Source organism: Filicampus tigris, chromosome 11 (genome assembly GCF_054856515.1).
Source record: "Filicampus tigris isolate MCC_2025a chromosome 11, RoL_Ftig_1.0, whole genome shotgun sequence".
Lineage (NCBI taxonomy): Eukaryota > Metazoa > Chordata > Actinopteri > Syngnathiformes > Syngnathidae > Filicampus > Filicampus tigris.
The window spans coordinates 8,351,186-8,375,322 of NC_141227.1; the positions used below are offsets into that span (position 1 = coordinate 8,351,186).

The 24,137-nt window shown below is 40.4% G+C and overlaps 2 protein-coding genes across 12 annotated transcripts in view; both read left to right on the top strand.

Moving 5' to 3' along the window:
- The first annotated feature begins 344 nt into the window (after positions 1-344).
- pik3ap1 (phosphoinositide-3-kinase adaptor protein 1) lies at positions 345-12,365 on the top strand. The gene is made up of 17 exons (XM_086046063.1): positions 345-539; positions 1,568-1,999; positions 2,544-2,785; positions 2,887-3,031; positions 3,288-3,430; positions 3,511-3,640; positions 4,786-4,982; positions 5,086-5,233; positions 5,342-5,404; positions 5,493-5,738; positions 5,806-5,859; positions 6,752-6,945; positions 7,024-7,096; positions 7,238-7,405; positions 8,724-8,794; positions 8,903-9,000; positions 10,459-12,365. The coding sequence occupies exons 1-17, from the start codon at positions 509-511 to the stop codon at positions 10,574-10,576; spliced, it is 2,553 nt and encodes an 850-aa protein (XP_085902189.1). The 5' UTR covers positions 345-508; the 3' UTR covers positions 10,577-12,365.
- A 595-nt stretch (positions 12,366-12,960) lies between these two features.
- sorbs1 (sorbin and SH3 domain containing 1) overlaps positions 12,961-24,137 on the top strand; it is a 45,075-nt gene continuing 33,898 nt past the window's right edge. For 8 of the 11 annotated variants that reach the window (XM_086044890.1, XM_086044896.1, XM_086044897.1 and 5 more), the window contains exon 1: positions 12,961-13,087. The gene's annotated coding sequence lies outside the window, so the exon portion shown is untranslated. Of the gene's footprint in view, positions 13,088-20,768; positions 20,991-24,137 lie in introns of those variants that run through there. The other 3 variants (XM_086044891.1, XM_086044899.1, XM_086044901.1) reach the window with 3 other exon arrangements.

Below are 24,137 nucleotides of genomic sequence, written 5' to 3' on the forward strand. Positions count from 1 at the left end.
AAATATGAAGAAACACAAATACACTTGGATTGATACTGATGCTATTGTGACATATGGATTCTTACTGATTCTGCTGATACATATTAATATTTCCTATTGTGTGTCGCACAAACACAAAATTACAGTACAGTATCTGTTTTACTCACTGACGTGCGTGTGTGTGTGTGTGTGTGTGTGTGTGTTCTGGCTCCCCCTTTCCATCCTCTTATTTTGAATAATCAGGCCTCCAGAGTTGACAAGGTTTCGCATAATCACTGACATGTTGCACATTTTAGTCATGACTGTGGTGTGTTTCTCACTTCTTCAACTGTTTCAGGAAGTGGGCGTGAGCCGCTAAAATCAGGAAACTGAATGTTGCTATTGATACAGCGGCAACGGGTGAAAGCTAACTTATTTCTGTTTGCGGAACGACGCAAAGTCACTTGTTTTTGGGGCGAATAAAAGGACACATTTCTTCAAACTATGTTCCTTGTGGACTGATTTTACACACCTTCAAGACACCATAAACATGGAAGAACAAATCGCTTGTGGGGACTCAGGTAAAAAAAATAAATTATAATTTGTGTTGGTGTACTCAAATGTGATTTAATTTAAAAAAATGTCATTGCTAATCCTTTTGTATGAGTTCAACAAAAGAGGAAGACAGACTTTCAGCCCTCCTTTGTGGTTCAATTCATATGTCAGTTGCTTTCCTGTCTCACAAGTCCAAGATCTGTTGATGGCGCATGGCAGCAGCCCATTAACAAATACATGTCAACTCACTCAGAACTGTCATCATTGGGAAACTGTGATGAAGGTGATTACTCGTGTTGAGTTTCTTTCCCAGTTAGCAAGCACAGAGGTGAACTTGACCTGATTAAACACTTTAATGAGTCAAACTAAATTACTCTGACTGCTGTTGACACAGTGCTGTGTTTGTACGATTCCTTGTGGACTCTCTGCACTGAAATAGCCAACAGTTTGGACATTCATGCTCAGACCGCACTCACCTTGACATTCCACAGCCGGACGGCTGGTATGTTGTCGAGCATTACCATGATAAACACTAGCGGCAGCTACATGGAAATGAACGTATAATATCGCCAGTGTCACATCATTAGCATAATATTTGTGATGATTACGAGGATTGTAATTCATTTTACATGGTTTGGCTGGATCATAGAGGTTTAGTGCAAATAAATACCAACGTTTCCAGTTACATGAAGTGACATTGACTGCATGCTCCTTACATAAAAAACACATTCAGGTATATTTAATAACGTACTTATTTTCACTAGCCCTGAGTAGCTGTGATGTCATTTTCCTTCGACAGATATGACAAAATGGCCGCCCCCTGACATGGCTAAAAACGGGTGAATTTTGTAGATCAACTCTTATTCCATAAACACGACATTAATCAGAATGCCGTGTTTCAACCAGTGGGCCTGCTGGGAACATATTCTTAAAAAAAATGTTTGGGTTGATTTCCACTTTAAATCTACTAAATACAGTTATTTCCAAGTATTCTATTTATAGGGTGAACCATAAATAGAATAAAATGTATAAACTTTTTTTCTACATTCTACAGTTAATTCTGCAGTCCTCTCAACACATGAGCTCCTAATTCTGCACACTGCTGAGGCAGAGGAATGGGCAACATATTTGCAGCAGATCCTGGAGAAGTCCTCCAAGAAGTTCCACAAGAGCTCAATTTTGCTTTACACCATCGGCCTTGCTGATCAGCTCCATGGGCACAACTTTGAAAACGTCCATAGCTTCAAATGCGTTGTGCTGCTCCTCACTGGAGGATTCATAGACTTCATGTCTGAGTTTGAGCTACAAGGAGCCATTAAGAGCCTGCTCCACCCATCACACAGAGTGGTGGCGCTGTTGTGCGGCGTGTCTGAAGAAGACATACTGACGGCTGATGGCTTTGAAGACTGGTCCAATTGGAGGAAACTGCACGCCGAGGATGAACCTGATATCTATGTCTCGGCCATTTTGGAGACCATAACCGACAGTAGGCTGACGGCTTCATATTCTTGTTATCATAATTTGTCTTTACACGGTATCATTATGCTAACTTCATCGTTGCTGCTACTGACCATTTAGGTTTGCTCTCAGTTCGGCTGTAATTATTTTTTTTTGCTGCTATAAGAAAAAAAAAAAAACAGGAAAGGATCATGTATAAAGGTGTCACGACACAATCCACAAAACACTGAATCACTGAATCAAAATAGTTTGATCCGCTTCAAAATGAAACATTTCTCAAAATAAACCGTTTATCATGTTGTGGTTGTGACTGAGGCTGAGGACGCACTGGACTGTACAGAAAGCCATTTCTCATAATTTGCCGCTTGCATTTGTGCAAATAAGGAAGGCAAAATATTTGAAACACCCCTTGCTAATAAAAACAGTTAATTGAATATCTCCCAGATTTAATTGAATCATTCATTGTCTTTTGTTTGGTTGACAACCACATCTTATGTTATAGGTCTGCTCTTTCAGTCCAATTTTAGTCGATTGTTTGACTGTGTTGTTGTCTCTTATTTGTTTTCTGAAAGGCAGGCTACAGGCAGAACATTCCATCAAATGCACAGCCTCAGAGCAGCTGCACATCGCACAAGCCTCTTCAAGTGAAGATACGTTCGCTGCTGAAACACAGGAAGTGATGTCAGGAGAGTGTCAAAAACGAGCTTTGAAGGATGATGAATGTGTGAACACGGGTCTTTCAGTAAGCAAGGAAATGAGTCCACACTCATGCATCAACTGCCTCTCTGTTCAACCAACCCGACTTCTGTGTGGGGTAAGCATGTGCTCATTACACCATGACACCAAAGGAGATGTTCCGGACATGCGCTCTACATGGTCCGTTGTTTCATTGAGCTGATTCTGTTTGCTGTTCAGGTGGAGGAGAGCATTTTTATCATCTTTACTGATAAAGTAGATGATCTGTCATCACCAGAAGTGGAGTTTTCTTCTGGAACTAACCTGACAAAAAAAGTTCCATGCACTGTTGTAAATGAGTTCACAATAAGTCTCACTGCACCCGGTAAGTCATTTCAGAATTCAAGTCCTTCATTCTTTCTTCACTGACAAATATTCCAAAATTCAATTTTGTATTTTAGCATAATTGCTTGTTCTCACGACAACCATTGGAATACAAAAGTAGTGATCCGTAATCAGTGGGAAACTGACTCATTTGTAGGATCACTTGAAAATGGTTTGAAATCAGTAAACAAATACATCCAGGACATTTTGAACATACTTTTCTCACTCAAATTTATGATTGCTATTTTACTTCCTAGAAATGCCCGCAGGGGAGGTATCACTCACACTGTGCTCTAATCAATCCCGTATAAGCTTGAAGTGTGTCACCTATTATACCAACATGGGAGAAGTCAGTCGCTGTCTTGAAAATGCTGCTGATCCCATAAATTTCCTCTGCCAGGTGAGACATTGGATTATTTATTGAATCCCCATGCTATTCTCCACGGTTTTGATATGTATCCTGTTTTGTTCTTCTACAAGGCATTCAATTTGATGTCCAATTCAATTGATCTTTTGGACAAAATGTTAACGGACTCAATAAAATCCAAGATGCCAGCATGTCTTCAGCTGTTTGGGATCAGACAGATAGAGGAGCACAATATGGCGGCATGTGAGTGCAACAGACCTGTTCTTGCTAATCTGTTTGAGAGAATTCCTTTAAAGTGGAAATCTACCCAAACTATTTTTTTCAAAGAATATGTTCCCAGCAGGCCCACTAGTTGAAACACAGCATTCTGATTAATATTGCGTTCGTGCAATAGGAGTTAAGCAGCAAAATCCACCCATTTTTAGCCATGTCAGGGGGCGGCCATTTTGTCATTTCTGTCGAAGGAAAATGACATCACAACTACCCAGGGCTCAGGGAACGACCAATCACAGCTCGCCTGTTTTCTGAAGCTGAGCCGTGATTGGTCGTTACCTGAGCCCTGGGTAGTTGTGATGTCATTTTCAGTCGACAGAAGTGACAAAATAGCCGCCCCCAGCGATGGCTAAAAACGAGTGGATTAACTCTTATTCCACAAACGCAATATTTATCAGAATGCCTTGTTTCCACTAGTGGGCATGCATAGAACATATCAGTGAAAAATATATGTTTGGCTTGATATCCACTTTCAGAAAATGTCCTAATGTTCAAGGCATGTCTTCAGAACTTAACGACACCGTAAATTGTTTACCATCCCCTGGAAAGCAATCATGGAGTAAAATTAACTACAGTAGAGTCATGCTGACCAAAACCATGAACTTTGCAACAGTCTTAGACCACCATTAGATTTGTTGTTTTAGTCAAGCATGAATGGTGACATGTAAGTATACGCCTGAGTCATTTGCAAAGTTAACAAACATACGGCGTAGTCAACTAACAAAACAAGATCTATTTAAACCACTCAGCACAACTAACAATCTTAGAAGCCATTATTTTTTATAGTGACCTAATGAGAGTTTGTATATGATGCAAATGCAAACAAATTATTTTGCTTTGGGAGTTGAATAGTTTTGAATGAACCTATAGTATGTATGAGGGGCCCCATGTACCAGAGAATGCAATTTTCTGTCATCACACCAGATTTAGCTCCAATAACAAATAAAAATCAAATGAAAATGATTGCGCCCACTCTGTGAGATCAAAGCTCTATATGCATTGAAAAATTGAACGCAGAACACCAACATAAATGTATCTGCCACTTAACCTTTTACTCATGAATCCTGTAACTTTGCCAGAAAGCTAACTAGGCTAACTAACACTGTGTCCTTTAGATAAGCGCAATGAGGAACTTCCCACGTTGCTCCACTTTGCTGCAAAGTATGGCCTGAAGAAGTTGACTAGCTTCCTCCTTCAGATTCCCGGGGCGCTGCAAGCTTACAGCGTGATGAACAAGAATGGAGATTATCCAAACACGCTGGCGGAAAAGAGTGGCTTCCCTGATCTCCGACAGTATATTGATGAATTTGTTGTAAGTCCAATAATTACATGTTCTGTTTTCCATGCTTTTCACAGTCAATCGGCATATCAGAGTTTATATTTGACTATATCTTGTTTTCTAACAAATGGAACAGACTGCAGATATGCTCAAATCTCCCAACGAAGATCCAGATGAGAGTACAGAGGACTACGAAGAGATGTCATCTACCAAGTACTCAGGTTGTCCCGATGACATGTATGTGTCAATGCTGGGCATAAACCCTGAGTGTGCAGATGATCTATGTAATTACTGTCTTTATATGATATTTTGATATTTTGATTAGTCCAAATGAGAATCTTGAAGAAAGATTGCAAATACGGACTCTGATAATGTTGCTGCTGTGCCTGTAGATGAAAAGATGAATGCTGTAGTGGAAAACCCAGAGGACGCTATGCTGAGGACTTTTTTTCAAGGTGAACAATCTTAAAAATGACATTCTTGAATCGCAATGGTCTAAAATGTATAATAGATAACTGTCTTCTTTTTTTTTTCTTTTTTCAGCCAAACCTCACAACAGTATAGTCCAGGGTGAAGGAGAGCAACTTAAATGTGAGCAAATGGAAAACCCTGAGTCGAATGACCCGAATGAAAATGATACTGAGTTCGACCCATACAACCTCCCGAGTGAAGACATTTATGATACTTTGGATGAAAACAATGCAGCAGTCCTGTCCCGACCACCAGCCCCGATCCCTAGACCTGAAATTGAGCCTGAACCTGAAAAGCCCGAAACATATATTTCAAGAGGTACTTCACATTCAATCGTTAGACCTCAAATTTTGCTCCCGGATTACTAACTCTGCACTTTTGACAGTATTTTCAGATAAAGCTACGTCCCAAAGTCAAACCATGGAAATGTATCAGGAAGGTAAACAGGCTGAGTACAGTGGAATGTCTGAGGTCAAATTCAATCTGCTGGTCAAATTCTATTTAGTTTGATTTTGAAAGTAATTGTTCCCATCCTTCCATCCAGTTCCTCCTCTTATTGCAGGACATATACAGTTGAGACAGCATCTATTCACACGTACAATCGCACCTGGACAATTAAGAGTTTCAATGAATGTGTCATGTATATTTTGGAATGTGGAGGAAGCCGGAATACCCAGAAAAAGAAAACTGAAGCCAAGATTTGAACCTTGACCGTAAAAACGGCAAGATAGACATGCTAAGCAAGCACAGGCAGCAACGCTGCCTAGCAAATATGAATATAATTCATCTGTTCCAGATTATAGTTTAACCCACCATGATAGCAGTTGTAACAGTCATACAAGTGTAAAAATAAATGAACCGCTGTATTATAAAACGAAAAAAAAACCTCATTCTAGAGCAGGTAGAAAAGGTTTCACACCTCTATCCAAATCAATCAGTCAGATTTTATTCATATAGCACTTTTCATACATAGAAATGCCAGGTTTTTGCGATGTAAAAAAAAATGAGACCAATAGGAATCTTGTCAAAACTTAAACCAATATTAATGTGAACTGTAACTAGGAATCATAAAATAAACAACTCTGATGATGTGGTTGCACAAGTGTGAACACACTCTTATCACTGTCCAGTTAACTAGTCACATTCGAATTTGTGTTAAATGGGAATAATTGATTGACCAATCCCAACTAAAATTCTGAGATATAGCAATACATATTACCTATAGTTGTGTTTCAGTGCTTATGTGACTTTGTACAACACAATTTATTTGCAGTTCATTTTTTGCCAAGTGAAGCATTCCACAATTAACAAGTGCCTCTCCACACCTGCAGCTCAGTCAGCGATGGAGCCCCCCATTCCCGTATATGACTTTTTTGCTGGGATGAAGACTCCCGGTCAGAGACAACTCATAACTCTTCAAGAGAGGGTCAAAGTGGGAGAAATTACTGTGGATGAAGCTGTCAACGAATTTAAAGCTTGGCAGCTGGACCACGAGAGCAGAGCAAGCTCAGTGCGCTATCAGCAGGTAAAAGTGTGACCATGTGTGAAATGCTCATGTATGAGCAGTAAATGCGTCTCCTGCATGTCTGTTTCTTTCCCTCAGGATAACCTGAAAAGATTACGAGAGAGCATCAACAGGCGTCACAATGAAAGAGAAAAGGCAGGGAAGGAGCTTGGTAATATATGTTGTAGGATATGTCTTTATTTAGTCAGAATAAAGTGACAAAATACCATTTGGTTAATTGTAAATTTAGAACATACCATTTTCAAGATTGTCTAAATAAGGATACTGCATGATGCTGTTTGTCTCCTATCAGACTACGAGATAAGTGCTCCACTGCAGAGAAACTCCTTTTGGGGGGCCACTGTGACATTGGAGTGTGCTTTATACGACGGATCGCCCAGAATGGTGCCTCCGTCCTCCTCAGCTGCTCATCTTATCCAAAGAGGAAGCTGGAAGACAGGGAGCACATCCAGTACATCTAGTGGGTCTTTACTGTAACTTCTACTTGACGATCGAGCTCAGTAGTTCTTCATGTTTCCTTGTCAACACAAAAGGCATCTCATGCTTTGTGGATATTTTGTCTAAAAGCAGAATACTAGTAACACCTCCTTGTTTCATGCAATATGCTTCTACACATATTAATACATTAATATAATACCACTCTGACAGCACAGTGGTAAAGTGATTTGTTAATTTGTGGTTAGCATCTTCATTCACAGTGGAGAGCTTACACGATTGAATCTTGGCGCATGGACTTTCTATGTTCCGTCTGTGCTTGCGTTGTTTTTCGCCTGGGCCTCCCCGATTGTAAAAACACACTTGGGTTAATTGAATGGTTGTTTTGTGTATGTACACTGCCCTCCGTAATTATTGCCACCTTGGTTGAGATGCGTTCTTTAGCTTCTAATAAAATTGAGTCTTGGGACCAAAATTAAAAAAACAAATGAATAAATACAAGAAGAGAGAGAAATTGAACCTTTACAGTTTTTGCCCATTGCTTGAACACACTTTGCTAAATTTGTCTCAAATTTGTCAAAACTCTACACACAAGTAAATAAGACACAACAACAACAAAAATTAGTCACCCTGCAATATAGTAAATGTGATACGGTACTTTGATTTGGTAGAGTACTATAATTACTTAAGATACAGTCTGAGTAGAGAGCTGAAGATATTTTTTGAGTCGGAATGTCCTTATTATGGACAGCTTGGATTAGGATGCACTCTCTGCCCAGCCTCCCTACCAGTAAGGCCATGGTTTATGACATGGTCCACTAAAGTTGCTCCTATATGTCATCAGAAATAATAATCCTTGCATGGCCTTGCAATCCTTGCCCATGTCTTCTTCTTTCTGTCTTCCTCCTCCCTGCCTCCATGCTTACAAAGTTCTCAAAATGGCTTAACTGATTCCTTTTTGTAGTGGACTGATTGGTGTTCAATTTTCTAAGTAAATATTTTGAGGTGTGTGTCTAAGTATCTTCAATCAAACAATGTGTGTTATATTTTGAATAGATGTGGTTTCCCAATGGTTCCCTGAAATTTCATTGTTGAACTAAGTGTCGTATGAATGAAATAGTGTGTAGTGTGCAGAAGCAAGTGTGTTGAAAAAAGGAGCAAGTGTGTTACAGAATTGCAACTAAAGTGCGAAACAGCACTTTTGTTTAACGTATGGTCACACTTGTTTAAGGACAACTTCATGTTATGTTACTGTACTTTGGTTTAATTTTCTTGGATTTCTTTCAATTAAGTATGAGGATCTAATGTCATGAACAGTGAGTGTATGTTTTCTTTTACATGAGGTACTGAGAGCAACAGACTCAGCACTCACAGCAACTTAAGCTACAGCAGCGGAACAGAGCCGGATTTCGAGGTAAGCCTGAAAAGGGCTGGAAAGCATTCCTGTCATCTTTTATTTTTTTCAAGGTGTTTGTCTATGTTAGAAATACAACACAGTATTACATATTTTGTTTTGTCCAAGGACTCTTTAGAAAAAGCCGCTCTTCCACCAAGACCTCCACGGCCTTCTGATGCTGCTCCCCTCATTCCACCCAGAATTCCTACACGCAATTCACAAAGGTCAGTCTATCCATGACCATGAACATATGCACAGTAAAAAGAATGTAACTGTAAACAAAGCAATATGACATTGGACACTCCAAAAATATACTTGGGATCCGTGAGGAGAATGTATTGTATGCCACGTGCAAGTGTTAGGAACTTAGGACATATGGCCAGAAGTAAAAATGGAACCTGATATGTAGTTGACGCCTTCTTTGCAGCTATAAGGGTTGAGGTCAGGGCTTGTCAGGTTCATGCACACCAAGATCATCCAACCATGCCTTTATAGTGTGCTGTGTTGATCATTTAGAACAGTGTTTCCCAACCTTTATTGAACCAAGGCATGCATTTTACATTAAAAAAACAGCACACCATCAAACAAAATTTGTATGAATGGCAGCAGGTGGATGCACAGGTGTACTGTATTTCTGCCATCTAATAGCCGAGTATTTGGTAGTTCTGCCTTTCAGCACTTGCATAGATAAATGAACAAAGATACATGAGTATTAATTTTTGCACAAATTTAGTGAAAATTGGCAATTTACTGTGGCACTTGAATGAGCTCTCACACTCCACTAGGTTTCCATGGCACTCTGATTGGTAATCACTGGTCTTGTCCAGGCCATACTCAGTTGTTTTATTCAATTTTTCCATTCAGAATATTGTATCCAAATGTAAAAAAAAAAAAAAAGAAAAGAAAAAGTTGTATGAACTTAAATGGGTGAATTGTATAGAAGATCTAATGTGAAATGTAACTAATAAGGTCAAATGCAGTAGCGTATATCAAACCATTCCTGTCTGTCTGAGCCAAGTAACAACTATCAGCACGCTGAGTGAGAATTTATCTCATGCCAGCTGTGTCAAAGTCCTCTATGTGAATCGCTGCTACCATTGGCGTATTCAAAGTATCCATCCATTTTTCCATGGCACACTTTGCTGCAGGAAATTATCTTATATTTACTACAAATTGTATTAGTAGCCTTTGCCTTTATTTATCTATCCATGCCAGTGAGATAATGTACAGGTAGTTAAAAATAGAACAATTCAACACTCTGCCACTAGATGGCAGAAGGTACCATTAGCCTGTTGCCTTTCCATCCAACCATCGTCCATTTTCTAGATTGCTTATTCACAGAGCCGATCACAATTGACTTGGGGCAAGCAACAGGGCACACACACTCACACTCACAATCACACTTATGGACAATTTAGAGTCTTCAGTGAACCTGGCATGCATGTTTTGGGATGTGGGAAGAAAACCCACACAAAGACAGGGAGAACAACCAAACTCCACACAAGACCGCGGGGCCGTGATTCGAGCACCAAACCTCACAAGTTTGAAGCAGACATGCTAACCACTCCTCAATTATGAAGCAGATATGCTAACTCACAGTGCCATTACATGGGAGCGTTGATAATGAAATGTTTTTCTTGACTATAACTGCGAGCCAATGCACGTGCCACCTTGTCTTACAGCATGTCAGATAAGATGTCACAAGAGCGTTATGTGTCCTGCCCGACCCGAGTGCCTCCTCAAAGACCTCTTCAAAGATACAATAAGTCTGCTCCTCCTATTCCACGTCGACTGCGGTGATGGACAGAATTCGACTTCTCGTGTTAAATCTGAGTTCACTTTGTGATTTATTTTTAATGCTAGAGCGGTGAAGAGGATAGTCATCAATTCAGTAAAAAAAAATAAAAAAATACATGAAACTTCCCACATAGAGATATTTTCCCATCTATTAATTAATTGTTGTTAGAGAAGTACAGAGAAGGCGGAGAAAGCTTATGACAGGGTGCCCAGAGAGGAACTGTGGTATTGTATGAGGAAGTCTGAAGTGGCAGAGAAGTATGTGAGAGCGGTGCAGGACATGTATGAGGACTGTAAGACTGTGGTGAGTTATGCTGTAGGTGTGACAGAGGAGTTCAAGGTGGAGGTGGGACTGCATCAGGGATCAGCTCTGAGCCCCTTCTTGTTTGCTATGCTATAGGACAGGCTGACAGACGAGGTCAGACAGGAATCTCCATGGATTATGATGTTTGCAGATGACATTGTGATCTGCAGTGAGAGCAGGGAACAGCTAGAGGGGAAGATAGAGGTGGAGGTTTTGTCCTGGAAGGGAGAGGAATGAAGGTTAGCCGCAGTAAGACAGAATACATACGTGTGAATGAGAGGGACCCAAGTGGAAGAGTGAGGTTACAGGGAGAAGAGATCAAGAAGGTGGAGGATTTTAAGTACTTAGGGTCAACAGTCCAGAGCAATGGAGATGTGTGGAAAAGAGGTGAAGAAGCGTGTACAGGCAGGTTGGAACGGGTGGAGAAAAGTGTCAGGTGTGATGTGTGATAAAAGAGTTTCAGCTGAAATGAAAGGAAAAGTGTACAGAACTGTGGTGACACCAGCGATGTTGTTTGGTCTTGAGACAGTGTCACTGAGGAAAAGACAGGAGGCAGAGCTGGAGGTGGCAGAGATGAACATTCTGAGGTTCTCTCTGGGAGTGACCAGGAAGGATAGGATCAGGAATGAGTACATCAGAGGGACAGCACATGTTAGAGGTTTTGGGGATAAGGTCAGAGAGGCCAGACTGAGTTCTGGTTTGGACATGTCCAGAGGAGAGATAGTGAATATATTGGTAGAAGGATGCTGAGTTTTGAAATGCCAGGCAGGAGCCCTATAGGGGAAGACCAAGGAGGAGGTTTATGGATGTAAAGAGGGAGGACATGAAGGTAGTGGGAGATGAGGATGCAGAGGACAGGGTTAGATGGAGGCAATTGATTTGCTGTGGCGACCCCTGAAGGGAAAAGCCGAAAGGAAAAGAAGATCGTACAGTGCCACTTTGCAAAATGATGATTTATACAGTTGAATTATCTTGTTATCTTGTTAGGTGTGTCTGAGAAGCATGAGTGAGGTTTTGTTTTTGTGCTTTGTGTGTGATTTTATTTATTTTATAGATAGACAGACAAGACAGACCTTTGGTGAATCGCAGGACACATATAAACAACCATTCACTTACAGCCACGTACACCTTTGGACAATTTACACTCGTCTTCAGTTAACCTCATAACATGCATGTTTTGAGGTGTGAGAGGAAGTCGGAGTACGTGAAGAAAACATGCAATCGTCACACAAGAAGGCCGGAGGCTAGATTTGAACCTAAATTTCTGAACTGTGAAACACATTGCAACCATTCGGCCGCCGTGCTGCCCATTGTTATTCCCATGAGAGAAATTAAATTGTCATAGCCTAAGTATTTGAATATTCATGATATTTGTACCATACCCATTTACAGTGTATGAAACGTATAGGCATAATAGTTCTATTGCACATTAATTCCGCTTTGTATTTCAGGACGTTCACTGAAATAAATACTGTATGTCAACCCAAACAGCACATTAAGATTTTGTTTGTTTGTTTGTTTGTTTACTGTAGCTATGATAACAATATGAAGAATGTAATAGAATATAAAGAATGGTTGACAATATTACGATGTAGACAAGAATACTTGACTATGTATGTCTCATGGTCAAATTTCAAATTTCCAGTCATCTAATAACCGATGCAGAGTGAAAAGGCCTTAAATATGGACCAATCCTTTTACTGTATTTATTTACAAAATAAATTATTAATATATCAATGCAGTAAAGCAAAGGGTCAAGTGGGGGCGCTCCATTGCCAATTTTTATACTTCAGACCTAAATCCCGATAAACGAGTATGCAATTCAATCCGTACATGTTCCCTTACTCGCACGGAGAATTAAAACCGATTTACTAAATTCCTCCTGTGCTACACAAAGTTAGACGACGTTTAGCCATTCCGGACAACTGATTGGGACTTTCACATTAAAACAGAATCTGTGCTGAATGCTTTTATTGTGAAGGGCTGAAGGTTCTACTGCAGCTTGACGCAGCCGAGGTTTGTTTGCGTGCAGCGTGCGCGTGTGTGTAAGCGTGTGTGTCTGTGCGTGCGCGCGCGTGTGTTTAAGTGCGAACGAACGCGCGTGTGTGTGTGACGCGTAAAAAGGACGCTGGTAGAAAGGCAGAAGCCATCCCAGCACAGTGCAGACTGCACGAGCCATCACAACACTGGATTATTATCAGCAAATACAGGTAAGCACGTGTTTTCCTTGGTAAGATCATTGAAATGTGTTTATTTTGTTGTTATTTTTTAATATTGTCTGAGTTACCTTGCCAACCCCACTCTTTCAATGACACACTTAATAGCTGACTTTGTTGGACTGTCGCTAATGCTGTAGCAGCGTTCGCCATTTATTATTCAATGTCGATTCGTCTTATTTGATCCAACCAAAGCGTTTCTGTGACTCAGTTTTGTTTTCGGGACTGTCACTGCAGCAAAGGCAATCACACACAGTGGAACCAACAGCCTTTAAGTGCCGCATGCCTAGCAGAGCCCATCCATGACTTTATTGCCCACCAATGGCATAAATTTATTATTAATTGATTTATCACTGGATTCTCTTTGGTCGCTTGTTAGATTAGACTCCTGCTTGTCTTGTTTTTGGGACCATACAGGCTTTAATGGCGATTAAATTTTGAGCAAATCAGAGATGCAGTCAGTGGGCAGTCGAGTCAGGAACATCACTTTCATGGTCCACACAGTTGAATAGATTGACAAACCATGTTGATTCAATGGAAATACTGTAATGTTACGGAATTAATGTATCAGCAATGGTGGTACTGTACCACAGTGTTAGAACGCCTGCCCACAGTTCTGAGTGAGATTTTCTGCTTGGAGTTTGCATTTTCTTCCGACACTCCATCTTCGTACCTCATTCCAAAGGCAGACATGTTTAGCTCAAGCGAAGACTCAAAATATTCCCTAGGTGTGAATGTTAGGGTTAATGGTTGTTTGTCTAAAGGCGCACTGCATTGGCTGATGACCATTCCAAGGTGTAGCTATCCAGCCTCATATCCAAAGACAACTGGAATAGGCTCTAATGAGGAAAATGGAGGAATTTATGTATCGTCATTACTTTTCCGATTATTTTGTGTGAGTGAAAATGTCTCAAGCTTTTTTTTTAAAGTCAGGTCATTGTGCCTAATTGCTACTGACTACCATGGCTTGATTTATTGCCGACAACATCGCGGCTCTGCTTTTGATTACTCCTAGCAGTATTTATGTCAACACTGCCCTAACGTGATTGTTTCTGTGTATATTCTTCTTCCTATATTTAAGTTTCACCAAACAGTGTTACGTTAGTGCACAGTAGTATACCTCATATAATGTCACTACTCCCTGCTTTTATTGACACAGGCGGCCCAAATGTTTAACTACCGTACATGCCCTACCAGGACAAACAGCAGCATGTGACATGACCAACGTGAGTTTAAAAAGACGCAGAAACAAACACATCACCGAATGATAGATGTGTAGATGAGATGTGTTGTTGGTTTTGTTACATTACATTTCTTACATCACTAGCTTTATATTCAATATGTGTGTCAAATTTAACATGGTTTGCTTCCACATCTGAGAAAAAACAGAAAAAAACTAGTACCTGCCTCATAAAAATTCAAATTTCCCTCAGTCAGCATTTCCGCACTCTCATTCACAGTCTTATGACTAGATTTTTGCTTTCAGTCCAAGTGATGTGCGTAACATGACGCTTCACAGGCTTGATAAAATATTAACCTCAAACAAATAATTAATCAAATGGGTCTTAGGACAGATCAAAGACAGACTTTTTTTTGTGTGTGTATTTGCCACATTCCCACCGTCACCTTATGTAAAGATTGGGTTGCTGGTTCATGTCCCACTACAGGCCCCAAAATTTGGGACTGGACGAGAGGTGCAAGTTAGCTTCCAATACACTGCCGTTTTCCCTTGAATAAACACTACAATCCCCTCACTGGAATATGTCCTAAGGATCCAGATTGTGAATGTTTGTGTTTCCGGCCTTTCTCTCTTTGGCATGTTCAATATACAAACTAAAAAAGCGTAAACATTTAGTTTGCCCCTTCAGGGCAACAAATAAAGGCTTGTTCTTGTTCTTATCGCCTGGTTGGACAGGATTAGTGCAGTATCTCTGCAGTGTTTACTTAAAAGAACAACCCTTCTATCCACTACCTATATCTGTCCAAAGAGCATTGACACTATATGTGAAACAGTGTTGTATCGTCGCTGTGAAAAACACTTATGTGCATTTTTTTTCAATGTTCTTATTTTTACGTGAACGCTGTTTCTGCGTTATAGACATGGCATTAACGTGAAAATTAAAAATGTTTCCAAAATTGGACATCAGTGTTTTTCACGGGACAGTGACGATATGATGATATACCGTTTGTCATAAGTATCTCATGCTTCTACTGTGCTGACACTGACAGCAGTCCATGTAGCAAGAGGACGACAAGCTGTTTAGCTTCCAAGTATTGACCCAGTGTTAACACAGCAGCGAAAAACACACAGACGCTTGCTTGCCTCACAACATGACATGAGAGGAGATGTGAGTGTTGACACAGAGACGGTGCTCTGCTCACTTTGCATGTTGGGTAGCCGCTGGCTCAACTGCTGTCTATTTTGTCACAAAGAGCCAGTGCTACAAGTTTTACACTCTCGTATGCAATTGAAGTCAAATGTGTCAGATACTGTTTTCAGTGCTCAAGGGCTTAGTGCAAATGATTGTGTGTTAAAGTATTTTTTAACACCCTGCATCTTGTTTTTCCTTTTAAGAATATATTGCTGCATTTAAGCAGAACAAAAGGGATTAGCACAGGACCTCTTGGTATGAACCCTGCACAGTTATGAATATTAATGAGACATTTCAAGAGTCACTTTACACCACCCCCCTTACATCCCACCTTAGTCTAGGAGGAGCAATCGCTGCAAAGCTTGAAAGCCTAAACTCTGTTTTTAAAGATTTATATGAGAACCAAGCACTATTTAGATGACCAATCTGTTTTGAAGCACAGACAGTCAGACTTGTAGTTGCATTTCTTTAGCTTCTCGTCCATTATTTGCCGCTATGTGAGCAATATGCTAATTGGGGCCCATGTAATCTCTGTGAGAAGCTGTAAACGCATTGAGGAACAGTGCAAACATTCATTGCAATCTCAGAACTGGGTGGAATGGACATTTTTACATGATAAGCGCACTGACAGGATCTTGTACAGTGGCGGAAGCTTTTGGAATAATGTGGCTGTCATGTGACATTCAAACACCAGGTTTCTGTTTTCGTTGCATGTCAATGTTACAACAGGTTACTTAGCAACCACCTCGTCTCCCCCTTGTCCGCTTTCTCCTTTGGATGAAGTGGAGAGTGAAGTGTGATGCTTTGGCTTTTCATGGTCCATCGCGTATGGACGCATGGAAACAAAGCACGCAAAATGCAATTTGTGCTTTGATGATGGAATTGGACAGCGCCGGCCGGCCTCCAGTGACACACCCCACCCACCCATCTGCTCTGCTCCGTTACAAGTCAGCAGCTGATGGAAAACAACTGTGTCACCGCAGCTGCTGGCGAATATTTAAAAACGAATGAGCATGTGAGGTGACTCATCATCACTCAAACCACAATGATCAATTGTGAGTGATACATTGCAAATTTATAGCTCACCCGTCTTTTGCTGTCCTCACTTACTTGCCTTACTCGGTTGTTGTGGGTGTGATTTGATTTATAACAACATCAGTAGGAGAGAAAGTGGACATTAAGATAGAATACTGCAGTTTATGAAGTACTACATTTAAATGGGAGATTTGTGTCAAACCCTAAGAAGCCAGGCTGATGTTGATTGAGTTGCGTGTTGTGTTTTGTTGCAATGACACAAGTCAGACTGGGCGTGTGTTCCTTAAAAAGACAAATGGAGACCATTTCACACGAGGATAATCTCACAGCGCTTAAAATTGCTGGATTATCACATTGCTGTTTATATTCATGTTTAGCCGCCATATCCTATGAGTCAATTATCAAGTAGGCCTGTGGCACGAAGCTGTCCAAGAGTTATATTAGGGAACGTGCTCAGAGATTCCATTCCATGCATCAGTCAAAACATCCAGGAGAGATGAGGAAACTCTTGACGCGCGTTCTCAGACAACGATTGAATTTGTCATTGCCACTCACCTAATGTCCAGTACGCGCTATGAGCTAAGCCACAGGGAATCTGGCCACAGCTGAGCTTGTTATCTAGTGATGGCATCAAACAACATTGTGAGCATTGCTTCAATATCCCCAACTAAATTGCAGTCTTTCGTATGTTTCATCTTTCCTCCATTGAACTCCTTTTTTTCAGTAGAGTCAGTCTTGTTTTTGGCACCACCTACATTTTCAAGACCGCAATTACTTTTCCAGGGCATTGTTATGACATTTCATAATATTTTTCAACATGTGTTACATTGTATTTCAAGCTATTTTCCTATATCGCTCATCTTACGAATTCAATCCAAAACAATGGTTGTCACTATACTGTTTGAGCTTCTTATTTTTTTTTACCTTTTACCAGCTGAGCTACCGCATCAGAAAATATTTGAATACTCCAGATAGTGGCAAATTGATATTATGGTGAAATTAAATGCAGATTATTTATGTATATTTTATTGCACGACCAAAAACAAAAGCGTTTTTGTCACACTTTCTCGTTCAGTTCAGCGCACATTGTGCTGCTCATGTTGGTGTGTGCACCATGGCCACCTGGGTGTCCTTCCCGGTTTGGGAGGGAACTCCTGGTAGAAGTCCTTCAGGAAGGCAGGGTAGAGAATGAGAGAGCGAGAGACCAAGGAACATTCTTCAGAGCCCTAAACCCCCAAATTGCCTTCTTATCTTCCCAGTCTTGTTCTTGTTCTAGTATCGATGCAACCATCTCAGCAGTAAATCTGTGTACAGCCATACTCTGGGTAAAAAAAAATATCTGAAGCACAATATTTTGAGAGGCACATTAATATACATACACATACAGAAATATTTATATAAAGTGGAGTTGATAGAATATCTCACTATATATATATATATATATATATATATATATATATATATAGTGTTGTATACCGGTATATGTTTTTTGACCCATGTTGTGCATTTGAGGGAATTAAATAAAATAAAAAATAAATCAAGGAAGTATGATGATCAAAAACAAGTTAATTAAGGAATACCTTGAATACTAAAATTTTATTCTTTGCAAAATATAGAAAATTAAAACTCAGCTGGGTCACTTTTGACCCATGTTGTGCATCAAAGGTACAAAACGTGTGATTCATTTTGTTTTAAATTTAGTTTGACAGTTAACTTAAACTGAGACTGGTAATATACATCTTTTTTTCAAGAATATGTATTAATCCGATCTGGCACTGCCACCATACAACCCTCATTTTCTCAAGTTTGCACTCACATGTCAAAGCAAAAAACTGGCCTCGTATCTCAAAACTTGTAAGTAGGGGCACTCGTTTCTCAAGGCACCACTGTATTTTAATGCTTGCCTCTGGCCATTTCGAAAACATCAAGCGAGGACTCCCTTGACACGTACGATGGAAACACTAAGTCCCACACTATCTTTTTGCTGGTCAAAGTTTGTTTGGGTTTGTGTCATCGCATAAATTTATCTCTTAACAAATTGCCAACTTTGTCATATTGTACTGTTTTTAGACTGTGGGCAGACAGTACCTTAAGTGAACCCACACAAACAACTATTAAAAAAACACAATGATCTTGTAAATATGCACATTTTTATATTGTCAAGTAGTAAACATCCCGTGGGCTGTGCGCGCATGATCCATGCTGTCACTCTTCAAGTATAGCCTGGAGGTCTCGCTGAGAATAAGTAGTGCCCTGGTTACTGTCAGCTTACTGACATTCTTATTGGGCTGTCTCTTAAAGCCTAGCAGGCCTTTTACAAGTCTGGCTTTGGAAAAAAAAATTGTAACAGGCGTTTTGTCCGGAAGGGGCCAACTGCAGTTGTCCCCAGAACCTTCACATCTGCCAACGGGGTGTTTTCTAACCCTGAGATCTGGCCATGGTCACATCCCCAACTTAACATGGACACAGTGGCTATCTGTTAGGCTCTCCAAGCAGACAGGGGCACATCTGTCATATGTTGGTGTGTTGCAATATGAACGTGAGGACAACTTTGACTTAAATTTCCTCAACAGACCTCAAAATAAGCCCTCAAATGTAACAGATAAATTCATTAAAGCAGTTGCTTCTCATGTTACTATGATATTTTAATTAGTGAACTTTTAAAGAATTTATTGAAGTGGTGTCCATACGGATATACTTAAAGCTCCTTCCATTATCAACATGAATATGTAATCCTTCTGCGAGGCTCATAACGACATGTTACATACATTTCCTTTTATGCTGCAGTTGTTTGAAATGAACTTCAAATAGCTTGGTGGAGGAATGTGTAGAATCCCCGGCTGCTTTCCAGGGTGGAAGCTGTTTATGGAAGAGAGCTGGGAGGGCGCAGGGGAAGGCAGGGGGGAGATTCTCAATTAGGAGGATAAGCTGCTGCTCTGCTGTAGCCTTTTCGAGCCATGTTTGGAGCGGTTTGGTGGGACCCAGACACACTGCTGGATAGCTTCTCACCTATCTGCTGTTCGCTGACAAAACAGAAGTCAAAGGGTGTTACATAACATCCCTTTCTCTGTCTATTATAGTTTTTATAATAGAGTAGAGTAGAGTTTGGAGTAAGGTCGTTTTTGTGTTAAGATAGCTCAGGGATGGGCACCTTGGAGCCCACGCCCGCACTGTGAGTGGCCCCTTGATCAATTTTCACCCAAAAACATTTTTGGGGTGGGGGGGATTATAAACATGTCTCCTCTACTACAGTAGACATTTGCACACTTGTTCACAGATATTTTTGTTCCAATATTTTTGGTGTGTTTTGGGGGAGCCATCACCCTTTTTTTTCCTGCCGATTGGAGGTTTATCAGCTGTTTTTCAAGATTTTATTAAAAAAAAAAAATGTAATCCCAGACGTCCAAATGTTCCCAATACATTTCAATGGGCAACATAATTTAAGTTTCCCATCCTTGACCTAGCTCATTTGAAAGACAGCCATCTTTTGATCACCTTGCCTTTGTTTGGTTATCAGAGGACAGAAAGTTGTTAAAGTATGTGAAATAAAGTAACACAATCATTACAATTTGAGTCATCCCTCTACAAAGTTTTGTTATCCTCGTATCTCTTTCCTAGTGCTTACTACAGACCTGACAGATATTCAATTTGGTAATATCATTCAATATTTGTTACTTTAAACACACACACACTATTTGACTAACCCAACAAAAGTCTGAAATTTTAAACCATATACTGTACTGTAATTCATACTTGGGAACATAAACAAATGTTTACACAATCATAATAGATGGATCATACTGATGATAGTGTTCCATATTTTATTTTTTGTGAATTTTATTGGCTATTAAAGTGTAAATTGACAACATTCTCAACAGTCCTCATCTTAATTTATGTATATGTTTGATCTTTTGGTGGAAAAAAAAGTTCACTATTTGGGAACCATTTAGTGTTTGGACTCAGAAAAATATTAACTTGCATTTAAATCACTCTAAGGTTTAGCCAACCCCATGAATGCTACATGGTGTCAATGTATCTAAAGGAGCAGACTACTTTGACTATTAACAAACTATATATAACCTGAATGAAAATCCCTCTTCCCATTTGGCAACATACCTGGCATATATCAATTAACATACAAGCAATAGTAGACATATTAGGAGTGCGTCATGTTGACTGAGGTATGGAGGGTTGAGTCTAGGAGCAAACACTCTATGTGGGAGGGGGAGTAGGATTTGATGTGGAGGTCTGTGTGGATTCTGCAGAGTGGTGCCACATTCCCAGTTGGCATGTGGTGACAGGTCCATCTGGGCACACCTGCTATCAGAAACTAACAGACCGCCTACATAGTCAAGGTCAAGGTCAAAGCTGGGACGTCCTGCTCGGATCCCCTCAGATTAGCCAGACGTCTCAGGAGGCTTCAGAAGGTCTTGATGCGGACCGTGAGCTGGAACTAGCATCCCTCTAAAGACAAGCTTGCCCTTCAACGTGTAAGTAAAGTTTGTCATGTTTATGATTGTGTAAAACATTTTTGGAAATAGATTTGGGGGTAAAATACATTTTAGTTCATGTGGACATTTTTTTTATTCATTGTGTGCGCAAGTGTGTCTGAGTTAAAGTATACCTAATTTTGGGGTGTTAAGGGTTAATGAAGAAAGATTATCTTTGGCACAATGGCAATGTAATTTCTTATGAAATATGAGTTACTTTGGTGGCTGCTTTTCAAACCTGGAGGTAAGACACCTGGCTCTTTAAAACCTCACCTCTCCCCGTGTGGTTACTTCGACCCTTCATTATTGTCCTAAGGCTGGCTGCTGCGCGCACCAGTCATGAAACGGTAAATAGTAATAAAGATGGGAGAGCATGTTGGGGAGCCACGTCCTCGATCCAGACTCAATTGGCAATCTTTATACAGCATTAATGTACTATTCATCCATGAACATGTGTGTAACAAGTAAGTTTATTTTTCTTACACAACAAAATACACAGGACATCGTGCTTGACAACGAAATTAATGTTACTGCATTAATGCTAACGGTGTCATCATTTAGCTAGCGGTTTGATTTACTTACAGCACTGGCCTCTCCATCAGGTTTGTTTGTTGGAATTGTGCCAGTTTTAAAGCCGACGTCAACACCAACGTATTTTTTTTAAGAATATGTTCTATGCAGGCCCACTAGGGGAAACACAGCACTCTGATTAATATTAATATTTTGGAATATGAGTTAAGCAGCAAAATCTACCCGTTTTTAGCCATCTCTGGGGGCAGCCATTTTGTCACTTCTGTCTACTGAAAATGACATCACACACCCTCAGGGCTCAGATAACGACCAATCATAGCTCAGCTTCAGAAAAGAGGTAAGCCGTGATTGGTCGTTATCTGAGCCCTGAGGAACTGTGATGTCATTTTCAGTCGAAAGAAGTGACAAAATGGCCGCCCCCTGAGATGGCTAAAAATGGGTGCATTTTGCCGCTTAACTCATTTCATATTAATCATATTGCCTTGTTAAAACGAATGGGCCTGCATAGAACATATTCTTGAAAATAATATGTGAGGGTTAACTTTCACTTTAAGGTTTAATCTCCCTGCCAATCCATTTTGGTCAGGCCAAGGGTCACCAGGCGGTCCACTGGAAATGACAATCACAGACAAAGAGCTGCTGTATGGTCTGTCGCCGTGGCATCTCGGCCATGGAGGCCGTTCATAGCGTAGCTCTCACAGATACGCTTGTCGGGCATCCCGCTGACTGCTTAGGGAAAGTGGGCGTGTGTTTATTCTGCATGAGCGGTAAGGGAGGGGCTCCTTCAATTTTACACATTTAAGCTTGAGGACCCAATCATTTTCTTGGATTCGGCGGAGCTGGTCCTTAGAGAGCAAGAATGCGCAGGAATACTCAGATATGGGTGAATGGAGGAAAACATCACTTTGGGGGTGTTTTTGGTGAAGAATTACTATTTTAACATGGCTAAAAGCTCAAGAAAGTTGATTTAGCATGATACAGGCCCTTTAATTTACTTGCCATGTGAGTGTACAACTCGGTAAATCTGACATGGTCTGATGGAGAAAAAAAAAAGAAAAAAAAATGGAATGTATCAAATGATGCGGTGGGCCGGATGTGGCCTTGAATTTGACACCTTTGATCTAGTGGCTTCTTACTTTATAATGAATAGTCAAACCTTTTTCTTGTCATGATCACGGTTGGCCGTCCTACAGCTTCTGAACTAGCCATGAGTTATTTCCTCAGACAGAACAGATGAATCTCTTCTGGGATATCTCTTCCTAAAAAGGCCAGGAGTAATCTTTGCTCCTGTGTGTTTATACAGCAAACTGAACATCGCAAGCTGTCATCTTGTGCTTTATTATTCTTTATATTCACTGCCTTGGGTTCATCTGAGGATGTGTAAGAAGTAACTAATGTCACTGGTGGAAGTAATGAAGTTGTGAAATGCCATCATTGACACTTGGCTTGACTTGATTAGGCTCCAGCTCACTGCCAACCCAAGTGAGGATAAGCAGAAGAGAAAATGGAGGGATTTCTGTATTAAAGTGTACGGGAGTGCACACAGAATTTTGTGATAGTCGGCGAGATTATCATCAAGGCTGAATGTTACCTTTAAAAGATTTCTGTTTCACGTCCCATTGAGATGTTTTTGGATTCACTTCAAGTCCCTCATATCCATTTAGGTTCTTTAGCCTCGTGCATATCAGAAGTTGCATCTACTGTAGAACCCTGCCTAACCTTTGTGCTCAGTGCTCCAATTCGGAGGATTTTAGGACATCTTGGCAGTACTTAAATTGCTGGGTCAAGTGAGGTGACCGTATGCCAAGTCGTGGTTATGATAAGTACACTGGAGCTAACTGTGATTCAGTGCAATGCCCTCTCCCCAAACAACCAGTGTGTGCCTTTTCTTGGAATTTCAAACGGTTTAGTCTCTTAAGTCAGGTTCTGGCTGTGCTCAAAGGGAGGCCCGGTAGAGTGATAGAAGTGTTTCACTGTTTTTACACGGTTGCCCTTGGTGTTCCCTTCTCTCCGCATGCAAAAACGAAGAAGCTTGGACTAACACATGTTTAAGGGAACATGTCTAATTTCTTTACAAAATTTGATGACTGAAGAAAGCTTATAACCAGCAGCAGTACAGAATATTAACATATTGTACATGTAACATCCTTTGTTATATTGTCTTCTGTATTCTGTAAATTTTCAACTCTCACATTAAACTTGAGCATCTTAACCTGAGTGCTGATGTCACTGATTTGAAATTTAGATTCAGAAAACTTCATGCATTCCCATAAGGCACTTAAAGCGGAAATCAACCCAAACACTTTTTTTTTTCAAGAATAAGTTCCCAGCAGGCCTATTAGTTGAAACACGGCATTCTGATTAATGTTGCGTTTGTGGAATATGAGTTAGGCAGCAAAATCCACCCCTTTTTAGCCATCTCAGGGGGCTGCCATTTTGTCATTTCTGTCGACTGAAAATGACATCACAACTGCTGAGGGCGCAGGTAACGACCAATCACGGCTCAGCTTCAGAAAACAGGACAGCCGTGATTGGTCGTTACCTGAGCCCTGAGCAGTTGTGATGTCATTTTCAGTTGACAAAATAGCCGCCCCCAGAGATGGCTAAAAATGGGTG

Coding starts and splice junctions, on each gene's coding strand:
- pik3ap1 (XM_086046063.1), top strand. CDS start 509: ATGGAAGAACAAATCGCTTGTGGGGACTCAG. Junction 2,000..2,543: donor TTTGGAGACCATAACCGACA/GTAGGCTGACGG, acceptor GTTTTCTGAAAG/GCAGGCTACAGGCAGAACAT. Junction 3,032..3,287: donor AATAAGTCTCACTGCACCCG/GTAAGTCATTTC, acceptor TTTACTTCCTAG/AAATGCCCGCAGGGGAGGTA.